Below are 12,478 nucleotides of genomic sequence, written 5' to 3'. Positions count from 1 at the left end.
CTGCAATGAGAAGAGGCACGGATGAGAGGATGATTTGTGTGGATGAGTTTAAAAAAAATCTAATCTAGAATCTAGAAATATATCTCCCATCAAAACAAGGAAAACACTCTCTGGGCTCGGTATTTACTTTGCTTAGGGATGTATAATGAATTTAGAGAGTCAGTTGCAAGCAGGATACTAAAACCCTGTGTGTGTGTGTGTGCGTGTGTGTGTCAAGAGATGCGCAAATGCCACTGTGCTAGCCGGTCGGGCGAGCGAACATGTGTTTGTGTGTGTGTGTGGTTAATCTGTCACATATTTGGTATGAAATACAGTGCGACCATGAAAGGCTGCGCACCCTTACTGATCTCTGCTTATGAGTCATGCGCTGTTATGAAACCTAGGCTTAATATTTCTCACATCCTCCAATATTGAAGAGGCCAACACGGGGAAGATTCCCCATCGCAGGGCACCAGCCACACTCAGACCTTTGAGAAAGAGCGGTTAAGTGCTCATACGCAAGATTCTTTGCTATTTTTTAAACTGTCTCCATCCTTGGTGCTAAGCTCTTGTCACTGTGTTGTTCATCTCAGACATCACCTGTCACTCTGACAGCGAGTCCAGCACCACGACGTCTTAATTCTTGGATTTTCTGTTGATGGAGTTTGAGTTGCTCTCCTTTTTTGTCTGTTCAGCTATGATGGCTACCACTGCTCATGTTCATCTTCAGTTTATTCTAAACAGACCACCAACCTAAAACACGTTGCTTCCTAGAAAGGGGGAAAAAACTGAATTACTTAAGCATCGCAATCCTTTTTTTTACTATTTTATTTTTTTATTATTGCTGAATTGATTGGTATCATATGAAACTATATGATCTAAGGAATGTTTTGGTGCCAAAATGGGTCCCAAAGGGGTCCCTTGACGTCTGACCTCCAGATGTCTGAATGAAAATGGGTTCTCTGGGCAGCCACGGCTCTCCACTTTGCAGACATGCCCACCTTCTGCTAATCCCGTGCAGTTTGGGCCACAAACCCTGCAGTCCACATGTGTTCTTGTCAGTGGTGGTTCTGCCTATGTTGCCACCCTAGGCGAAATTACTGGCTTGCGCCCTTCCATGTTAATACTCCTACCGCGGTGCCAGTCGGCCGCAGCACCAGGTGGGCCGGCCGCTCACCTGTCAGATCTGGCAGACCTGACCAGGTGGGCGCAGTACCGGCCGGTGCCACGGCCGGCCCGCCTGGTGCAGGCCGGTGGCTTTTTTTTATTCAAACAAGATTTTGTCCATATAAAAAGTAGCCTATTTTTCCAAAAAAGGGTCTTGCAAAAGAGGGGTCATCTTAAAATCAGGGTCGTCTTTTATGCGGGTCATTATGGTAGTCTAGAAAACTAGCGTTTCTGTTTTTTTGTTTTTTTGTTTTTTTTGAGGACGCGCTTTTCTTTTTTCTTTCTTTTTTTTTTTTTTTGGAGGGCGCTCGTGCGCCCCCAAGTAGATTGCGCCCTGGGCCGTTGCCCACATTGCCCATAGCAAAAACCGTCCCTGGCTCTTGTGGCCTGTTGTAAAATGGTGTGTTTGTGCAGACTGGGGCCTAAACAGTCTTGGAGTTGCATCAGTTGGGTTTGACTGGAAAGCTGAGACTCTTGTGGATTCAATGAGCCACATTTGATTCATATGTGACGATGTTAGTGTCCATAGGAGCCATTTCATTGTAGTGAGACCAGTTTTTGGAAGGTGACATCACTGTGTAAAATGACCAGTAGTGACCTCTAGGATAATCACAGCTTCATGAAACTTTCCGAGCACAAACTAGCAGATAATTTAAAAACAAAAATCACAATAAAATGTAATATCATGTTGCAATACTTGTAGAATTGCAATACTTAAGAATCGCAATACATATCCAATTTCCACCCAAGTATTGTGATTGTATCTAATGGGAAGGTAAGCACATCATCCCAGCTCATGACTGCTAAAACGTTCAATCACAGGGAAGTAGAATTTCCTGTGACTGACAACTCATGTGACACTATCTGAACCTGATGCTCTAAGTTCCACCCCTCTGATCTAGTGCTAAAGCAATTATAGCAATTACACGCAATTACTATTTGGCTCAGGTTGGGTGTTTGTGCGTTTGGGCCTGTTTACACCGAGTCCAGCTTGGAGCGACTCGTTTGAACTGACACGTTCACCCTTTTGACGTTGGCCATGGGAGCGCAGTGCCACTCAGAGTCTGATGTCAGCCAATAGCTGCACGTAGCTGCCTGCAAATTATCAAACATCATCATACCTACGACAGGAAATGACCCCAAATGGAAGGGTTCATGGGTAAAAGCAGACGGATGTTGACATTTAATGGTTACTCGTGCATGTAAAGCCTGCAATGTGCACTGACACTCTCGGTGTGTTTTTTGAAACTGGTATGAACACCTGAGAAGAAGAGACAGGTCCATCATGCTTGGCTTTATTGTCTGTTCAATAACCAAGCTGCTCCTGAGCCCATGTGACTATTGCTGACAAGCCTGGGTGCATTTTTAACGAGGCAGGGTGAACCGAAACGAGCCAAAGACAAGAGCGCTTCGATGTCAGATGAGCCGCCGTGGCTGGGAGCGGAGAGAGCCCAGCTGTAGGTGTGAGTGTCCTGCTGCAGGACGAGGAAGTGTTTTTCAGCTCGTGCTGTGATAGGAGCTGTAATCAGACTGATACAGAGCAGCTCCAGCAGCATGATAAACAGATCCTCCACAAGCTGCAGCGCTCTATCTCACTCTTTTACACACACATAGGGGCGCACACACGCACACACAGTCACACACACACACACACAGCTGGGCCTGCTGAAATGCTCATATACGAGCAAGCACAGGCATGCAGATGCACACACACACATACACACACACACACACACACAGCCATGCATGACTGCTTACACAATAATCCACACGATAAATAACCAACTACTGAACAAGCTTGATAATTGAGATTTGTTGTTCTTTCTTAGGCTCCTGAGGAGGATGTATAAGATAATGTATGTGAGAATATGTGTGTCTGTGTGTGTGTTTATCGCCCTCCTATCTCATGTCCATGGCAGAGTCAATGAGAGGCAGCAGGTTTCTGTCTGCACCTTACAAAAGGACGGCAGGACTATTTTGACTGGTGTGGACACACACACGTCTATTTTGATTGGTGTACTTAATGGATGATGTGCACGCGCGCGCATACACACACACACACACACACACACAGCAGGTCTGTTTTGATGGGTATCTTGTCTGGAAACAGTGAAAGAAAAGAAAAGAGACACAAGGCAATCAGACCAGCCAATCACTGCTATTATAGAGGAGCCTCACACACAAAAGTTAGTGCAATTTGGTGAGGCTCCTGGAACCTTTATTTCAGCCTGTGGAGGATTGGGCTTTTACTTCCTGGTAAGCAACTGATCACAAACATCATCCCCTGAAAAAAACATTTTTTCAGGGCTTGACCTTCAACTGATTTTGGGTTTTTGAAACCCTGGTATATATGGACTGAAATGGCTGATATTTAAATTAGACCATTTTCATGCAAAAAACACTCAAAAATTAAATGTTTTCAGCATTTCTCCCTGAATTTTACTCATGTCAGGGTAGAAAAATCCTCTGAAACAGCATCTAGACCAATATGGGACACTAAAACTGGCTTGATAAAACACATGCAAAGTGTTCAAACAATTTCCATTGGGAATGACAGTGATTGTTATGCCTAAGGAATCTGTAAAATCCCGTGCCTGGGGTAGGGAATGGTGTCATCACATGGTGGACATTCATCATCCACATGCAGGAGAAGAAACATAAACAGCAAACTCCAGGAAAGGAGGTCGCCATGCCCCAGAACCCCTCTTCAATCAGTGCCTGCTGCCGGCACCGCCTGAGCACGGCAGCCGGCAGCGTAGAAACTGGAGTCTTTTTAAGTTTTGCAGAAGTAAACAACCCCACTGAACCGGCGTTTAAGAACATTGTGGTCGCTGCAGTTGACAAACTCAGCTCATGTGTATCGTGCTGTTTTTTCTGTTCTGTTTCCTTCGCTTTCAATAAACAACAGATCTAAAAAAAGGGAGAAAAAAGGGGGAAAAAAGGATTTTGGCTCTTTGGATGATGAATGTGATGGTACTGCCGTCTGGTTCTTTGTGTACTGGATGTCTAACAAAATCTGAAAGACCTGGATCTGATGCCAGTATCTTGTTTCATACTGAACCACAGTGAAGCCACGTGGAGAAAAAGCTGGTTTGGACGTTGGTGTAGGTGAGAGCGGGAAAGCCACTGGGGGTGTTACGTGGATCCCTCCTGCTAAAGTGTATCGGATGAGCCCTGCAGCCCCCGTGATGCTCCACTTCCTATCAAGTGCGTCACTAAAAAGTCCACTGAGTTTCAGGTGATAATCAAAACAGTGATTTAGGGTTTGTTTAGCCTTATGGAAAATCACATGTGGAAACCCACAGGTCGATTCAATGTGCGTGAACGTGTTCATTTTCATTTGCAAACGGTTTCTTCCACACTGTGTTCTGAACCCACCATGGCAGTCTTTACCTCAGATGTAAATATTTCAAGTCATTTGGGAAGGGTTACGTTAAGAGTTTGTTTCCCGGGTAAACAGGATAAGAAAGCCAATGTGTCTATGTGCTTTGAAATCATGTGGGTTTTGACGTGACTTTGTCTAAGCTAAGGTTTGGGTTAGGGTTATATAGTCTGTGGATATGCTGAAATAAAAGGACCTCAGTTAAATAAAAGAAGAATTAAATATAGTATGCACAATGTGAATAAAGAGAAAACTGCCACAAAGCAAAAAGACACTCAAGTACACGCAGCACACGCATGCTGCACTGCCCTACCAAGGAAGGAGGCAGTAACTTCCATGTTGGTTGACAGCTTTTTTTCTGAAAAGCTTTTGTCTTTTGGTGTTGGCGGATACAGAAAAACACCTTTCTACATCAACAAGTCAACACATTTTCAAAGATTCATTTGATGTGGCAGTGATGGAAGCGCCAAAATCATTTTTTCACAGTTTCACTATGAGCAGCTCCCGCCTTTAGTAGGGCAGTATTATACGCTTATGCATGTGCATGCTCACTTTGCACGCACGCATGCACGCACACACACACACACACACACACACACACACACACACACACACACAAACACACACATAGTGTTGAGTGACTCCCTGGTGGTTTGTCATATTACAACTCTTAATATGCAGCCAGAAGTCAAGATAAGACCCTTCCTTCCTGTAAATCGTGTCCAGCAGGATTCAAGGGAAACTACAAATCCAAGGCAGCACTCCAACGTCAGCAGAAAAGCTTTGTGAGCAGCCAACACAGGCTTGGCTGCTGTTTTAGAGGAAAGTCAATGAAGTCAAATTTACCCCATGAAATGTGTTTAACAAATTAGTTTCTTACAAAAAAAAAAAAAAAGCTTTATAAAAAAAAGATAAATACAGACACACAAATACAGTCAAACACATAAAAAAGAAAGAATGAGCACATCACAAACTCCACAATGTGGGGTCAGTCGTTCTGTGTGTGTGTTGCTGTGTTTGTGTGCTTAAAGCAAAATGGAAAATTGCTGTTGGGCTGTGTAGTCACCTCAGCATGACCTGAGTCACCATCGTGGTGAACTCTCCTCATGAGTTGCTCTGTGCTCCCCTTGGCTGCTAATCCACAATACTGGATTCCTATCTCTCCATTCATTTCCATAACACAGCGAAACAGCTGCGTTATAGTTTAGTGCATAATCAAACGCAAACAAAGCAGATTATCCCAATATAAAACACAACAAGTCCCGGTTCCCATTTTTTGAGGAAATTAAAAAGCAATTTTCTTGTTATTTTCCCACTTGAAGGGGAAAGTAGATCCGGCAGGTAGCATCTGCAGGAAACTTCCACATTGTAAACTTATGCCAGGAAGAAAAAAACTGACAGTACTGTCACAAATAATTTTAATTACACAGAAAAAAATGGGTACGAGGACTTGTTGTTTTTTTACATTGGCATAATCCATTTTGTTTGTATTAGTTTATGTGATGTAGGTATTATTTTTGGAGCTGTTTGGCTGTGGAAGTGATTGGACAAATACAGTATTGTGGATTAGCAGCCCTGGGGAGAAAGTCCTTCAAAGTGGGGTAAGTAACTCTTAAAGAAGTTAACTTGAGTTCAGGACTTTGGTTTAGGGTTAAAGTTATCATGTGTGATAGTTTAACAATTCTATGATGTTAAAGTATCATGTTGTATGATAAGCTAATGTTAAGTCCTAGTTGCCTGCAGTGGTAAACCAACACTGCTCACAGCTAATCTGTTGCTATTCCAGCCTGTTTTTGTTTCGACAGCCTGGACTGTCACTTTGTCCAACCCATCTCAGCAAAACCCCGCCCACAGTTTATGAAAAAGTTCAGAATTCAGGCCTAAACTTTTTGACTCTCTGCTTAGACTGAGATTGTGTTAAGCAACTAATCAAAACAAGCCAAACAAATTCTCTGTCCAAAAGAAAAACTCCTGCTGCAGAGAGCACCCCACCAAGCTAAAGCCAGTTCATCTCTTTCTTCTGGTGGTAACTTTTTGACTCAAGAAATGTAGCATTGTTCAGTCACACTGCTCTGGCACACATTCCATTTTAAAATGTGCAATACAAGGTTTCTGCATTTCATACAAGGTCTTGCACAAACATCTTGCATCTTCTCTATTTGGCATTGTTTTTTCTATTGAGGGGTATTCCACCAAGCAGGATTAGCAAGTTAGTCTGACAACTCTAAAAAAGTGTCACTGAATATCTTCTGAAATTTTGTCTATTGTTAGCAACCATCATCAGGGAAGATTGGATTATTATCCTAAACCCACTACTGAACCTTTGTTTTACAGATTCAAATCACTGTCACCAGGATATAGCATCATCTTATCAAGTTATCTGGCTAACTTTCTCATCCCGGTTTGTGGAATACCATCCAGGTTATCTCAGCTGTTTGTGAGCAGTGTGTGTTGGACTAAAGCAACTAAGGTCTCGGACATTATATATAGAGTGAAGCCAGAATGAGATGCTTCAGACAGAGATTGAGGTTATGTGGTATCACTATCCTGAAGCGGACAGAAGTCAGTAGTGAAAAATGATGTGTATCTTCCTAAAAGCCAGTGTACAGACAACAATGTTCATTATTTTGCACATTTTGTGTCATTTGACATAATCGGGTTGGCATAACTAACGAGCAGAACTAGCTCTAGCAATGGAAATCAACAAAACACCATGCACCACTGTGTGTTTTCAGGTTATCCAAAAGGTTTTGAACAGCATTCATAAGCCCAAGGGTTTTAGTTATTCCTAAACCAATTGCCGAGTCGAAGTCACTGCATAAAAAACATCAAACTAGAGTTCCAAGGTGTTCACCTGACAGTGATTGTGTTGGTTTGTCTTGGATCAATTCACCCTTTGTACAGCGTGCTATTCACTTAATCAAAATACAGACAGGAACAGGAGAAGCCGAGTGAGTCATCCGCTGACATGGGAGAGGTGGCAGGTTGATGTTCTCTGGATAATTCATGATGTGTCACTACACTGTGTGTTTACACGGCTGCACAGTAGAGCCAAAATAGGCACTTCTTCTCTTCTGATGACTAAGTTAGTGAGGTGATTAGAAAACATGCAGAATATTTCTTCCCCTCACTATTAATATCAACATCTGACACCTCCCCTTCCCCCATCAAAGCTTTCTCAGGAAAACCTGTGTTGGCTCATATCTGGCTTCATGTTTTACATACACCCACACCACTACACTTTCAAGTAGAGCACAATCAGGGCACCTTGTATTGGCCCCTGTTTTAGGACGGTCGCTTACACAGGCACACATGCACACGCACATACATTATATATGAATACACAAAATGTTAACTGTCAAACATGCTGCTTCCTAACTGTTCTCCCTGAGGGGACTTCAACTCGATTTTCTTAATGGAGAAATGCTCTTTACTCCCTTTATGACAAAAATGCATACTGTACATCATAATCAGTGGCATTACAATGATTTAAATTATACAAAATAATGTCTTTAATTGGGGAAAGCAAAAATGTCTGATTTCTGTTGTCACTCAATGGAGGTCAACAATGACCATCTTTCGCGCGTGTGAGCGCTATGCATAGTTATAGTAATAATAGAGTATTATGAGTGTCCTTATAAGGAACAACAGCAAGAAGTGATCTGCTTTATTTGTGTTAAAGTTGATGGTGGTTATTTCCCCACCACCTGCAGATTATAACTGCTCCACCTTTTCACTGGCCACTTCATCACTTGTCACAGAGTTTAAAAATCTGACACCCTCCATCTTTTCCACCTGCACTACTGAATCATGCGGAGTGGCAGTGGCCCGTCTACGTGGCTGGCTGTGTGTGAGTTCCTGTGCTCACCGTGCGGGTGCTCCTCGGTCAGGCGCAGCACGGCGTGTGTCACCGCCTGGCCGGAGGGGCTCGGAGTCTGTGTGGCCTTGTCCACCGTTGCTGGCCTCGGGGAGCCGGGCAACGAGTCGCCGTCGTACGAGAAATATCCGCTAGAGGAGCGAGACAGGTGCCGGAACAGCGGCGACCTCAACTGATATCCGGACAGGCTGTTAGTCGGTGAGATGGGCGGGCCGGCTCCCCGGGACGGCGAGTCCCCCTTCCCTCCGGGAGGAGCGGCGTGGCCGCGGCACCGTCCGCCGCTTTCGTTCGCCGGCGCTGCGCGGGGGGTTTGCGCCGCGGCTCCGCCGGCACCAACGGGTGACTGTCCTCTGCTCCCCTCCTCCCTCCCCGTTACTGCGGGCGGGCCATCGGACGGGTTTGGTAGTCTGTTGAATGGACAGAGCGGCACCGTCAGCCAGCGTATCATCCCCAGAGTCCCTGCTGCATCTCTAACTGCATCCGGCCTCAATGGTTCTGATAGATTTGGTATATTTCTGAATTTAATGAGTGTCATGAATTTCACACTGGAAGTGCCAGTTACCGGCGCGCTGATGCGCTGCACAGGAGCCCTCCTACACTTTTACCACACTGCCTCCTCTCCTGTTCGCGGGCGTGCCAAAAATATAAACTGTTGAAAGTGTGATTAAAAAAAAAAAAAAACATAATCTCACTCGTTCTCCACGGTAGTGATACAAAACACATGGCAATGTGTGTGTGTGTGGAGTGTGTATTTTACTAGTTAATGTGTTCTCAATGTGTTTGCGTTCGGGCAGCAGCAGTAGTTTTCCTCTCCAAAACTGGCCGCCCTGCGCGTCTCCATTGTTTGGCAGAAGTTGCTGATTGCAGCACATCGTGTTTGACTGCTGGGGTGGGGGGGATAATCGGGCATGAAGAAAAGCGACTGGAGTAACTTGAACTGCGTCACACATAAACAGAGGCAGCTCGCTGTAAGAAATGTCCGCCCCGACACGGGCGATAACACTCAGGTTAAGAGTAAGAAGTCGGGTGGGATATTTCCGCTTATTTCCACGGTGGTTTCACCTGTTGCGAGATTTTCGCTTTAAACAAGTATCGGGCACCTGGGAACAAGCCAGATCGCGGATCACTCCTTCAGTAATGCCACTTTGTTCTAGAAAATGATTGAAACATGTTGATTTACACAAGGGACGAGTGACTTTTCCACACTTTAGCAGGAAATATTTTTTCAGACTCACATCTGATAACGAGTCGTTCGCGTTGGCTATTTTTTTTTTTTTTTTTTTTTTTTTGCAGCGCTTCCTATTTGTCCATAACTGTACGGCTCCCTCGGCGCACGGCGGCAATGACCTACTTTTGTGCCAAACTGATCCAAAATCGACGTTTCAGCGCAGTTTGCCATTTTCCATTTTCTGTAAAGTCTCGAAACGGACTCGTGTGCTCTTACGGTGTTTTGATTTTGGGTTTTAAGGCACAGATTAACAAGCGGCGGTCAACACGGGCTGCCTGGACACGACGACGGTCTCAAATCAGCCACGTGAAAAGATTTGTTTTAGGTTTCAAATCACATGCAAGCAGGAGAGAAGCATAAACACCAGACGCGCAGAGGGGAATTTACAGAAACACGACCGAAACACACAGACTGAAAGATAACTGAAAGATAAATAACAACCCAGACGGGCTGCATGCAGGAAATCCGCAGTGCCACCCGTATTAATAATCCAGTCGTTTAAAATCCAGCCGTTTGGTGGAGACGTCGCCGTGCCACATGCCCGCACCGGTGCGCGTCTGTTTGCATCAGCAAGGTGCCACGGGGAGAATGGGGAAGCAGCCTTTGTAGTGTTTGTGTAGGTACAGTCCGTGTCCCGGTACAACACGCAGGAAGCTCTACATACACAGATGTGCATTTTACCAAGGAGCAAAACATAAAATTTCGAAATAGCATTTCCCCATTTTCTGTTACAAAATTATTAAACTGACGTGTAAAGCGCTTCATGCACGATCTATACGTGTGTTACTTCACTGTTCACTGAGTGAGCCCGTCTAACCGAGCGGTGCTATTTCGCCCCCCACAGGCCGAGCTGCATGTCTACTGCACTGCGTGTGTATTTGTGGAAAAAAAAAAAACTGGAAAAGAAAAAATTCCAATACAGACCGGCGATCACCCATAATCCCTGTTTTAATCAAGATTCCGGTGCTAGAGCGTGGTTCTTTTCTATACTGGATGTTATATCATAATAAAACTGAACTTGATTTGATGGTAAATAATAAAAAGGAGGGTGTCCTAAACTCTGTCCTCCAATCGGGGATCACCACAGGGCAAACAACCTCTAATATGAACAATAATCAGTAAAGCACTTCATCATTAAAAGCCGCTCTCACTATAGAAGCTGAAACAGTTTGAAAGCACATGCCGTGTTGTGTAACTCAGCCTAAAAAACATGGAAAACATTCTGCAGACTAAAAAATACATTTTGCTATGTTTTGGTATCTGTTCTCTACACCCCTGGATTTGAAACAGCGTGGGTATACAGTAATAACCACAATGCACAGCTGTCCCGTGTTAAATGTCGCTCACGTTGGTAACTGCTGAGTGACGCCACTAACAAGGAACCGAAGCCGGTTGCGCTGCTGCCAAACACCGGCAAAGTCCCGCACAGTCAGTGGACTTACGCGCCCTGAAAGATTATAGGAATATTATAGCACTATCATAGGTCTGAAAACACAATTATGTGCATCAGAGTGACTAATAAGCGCCGCTGTTTCACTATAAGCGCCTTTTGGAATTTAGCAGCGATACCACAGGAAAAATAAATGCAATGAAGTGACAGGAAAAGTTGCCCGAAATGCCCCGTCGCGCATCGCAAGACATCGCCTATTACAGGCGCTTAGATGAATATCATAGCGATATCATAAGGGAATAAATAGGCTACCATCATAAACTCAGAGTAAAGTTACTTGCGAACGCCGCACGCAAACTGCAAGTCAGTCTATATTTTTCTTTACATTACGGTGAATTGCATAAGAGCAATGTTATTTTCCCCATTGACAAAGCAGAACGTTAGAACCCAGCGTCACTGCGGCATGACAGTGCGTCAGCAGTAAGAGTAATTAAAAAAGGGAGAGATAGTTTAGTTTTAATCAAAAACTAACAGAAGCTCCCGCTGGACTCACCTGAGCGGACGGGACATGTCACTGGCGGGACATCACCATTGGCTCAGAATAGTAGCATTATAATAAATAAACACGAGTAAAAAACAAATAAAACAAATCACCGGGTGCAATAAGATCCACAGGTCCGCTTGAAGTAATTATATCACTTCCAAAGTGATGGGTAAATTATAATTCCCAGAGTTTTTTGTCCCTCCCCGGGCTGGTGTGCTGCCGCGTCGTAGTGGAAAACAGTTTGAAGCCTCGGAGGTAAACAAATGCTCCGTCCAAGAAAACAGCTCCGTCTTTTGTCTGCAGATGAGGATTTCCTTCCTCCTTCCCTCTCTCTCTCTCTCTCTCTCTGTGCTGCAGTGCCCCTCTCTCTCACTCTCTCTCTTTCTCTCTCTCTCTCTGTGTGAATGTTGTAGGTACTCTGTACAGCTGAGGCGTATGTCGTCCTCGATCCACCTACTGGCTGTGGGTGGGGTCTCTCTCCCTTCCTCTCTCTCTCTCTTTCTCTCTCTCTCCCTCTCTGTCTCTCTCTCTCTTCTGAATTCTGAATACAGATAAAGTGGGCTGCACTTGCATGGCAACAGAAAGGTAAGTGTTGCCAAAGCATGTTCTTTCTCTCTCTCTCTCTCTCTCTCTCTCTCTCTCTCTCTCTCTCTCTCTCTCTCTCTCTCTCTCTCCCCCCCCCCCCTTTATAATGAGTGTAGGCTATATCTCATTTTTGTTTTTTCTCCTCTCTCTCATAACAGCACATTGTTGGGGTGTGTGTGTTCACTATTAGGTGTCTAATGTGGACAGCTCACCCTCTCCCTCCCTCCCACCCTTTCTCTCACTCACACACACACACCCTTACACACACAGATCACAACACACACACTCACTCTTTAAACCACTTGTTTAAACCTCTTTGTATCAAA

General features: G+C 44.5%; 1 protein-coding gene across 2 annotated transcripts in view; it reads right to left on the bottom strand.

Annotated features, from left to right (window-relative positions):
* Nucleotides 1–11,930, bottom strand: part of bcl2l11 (BCL2 like 11) — a 35,911-nt gene extending 23,981 nt beyond the window's left edge. The window contains exons 1-2 of one of the 2 annotated variants that reach the window (XM_030069913.1): nt 11,577–11,930; nt 8,397–8,812 (exon numbers count right to left, since the gene is read on the bottom strand). In XM_030069913.1, coding sequence (XP_029925773.1) covers nt 8,397–8,812; nt 11,577–11,593 — 433 coding nt within the window. In that variant the 5' untranslated portion in view covers nt 11,594–11,930. Of the gene's footprint in view, nt 1–8,396; nt 8,813–8,967; nt 9,303–11,576 lie in introns of those variants that run through there. The other variant, XM_030069912.1, reaches the window with a different exon arrangement.
* Nucleotides 11,931–12,478: the final 548 nt, after the last annotated feature.

Source organism: Myripristis murdjan, chromosome 15 (assembly GCF_902150065.1).
Source record: "Myripristis murdjan chromosome 15, fMyrMur1.1, whole genome shotgun sequence".
NCBI lineage: Eukaryota > Metazoa > Chordata > Actinopteri > Holocentriformes > Holocentridae > Myripristis > Myripristis murdjan.
The sequence above is the reverse complement of the archived record's forward strand: the minus strand, read 5'-3'. Positions and strand labels throughout refer to the sequence as shown.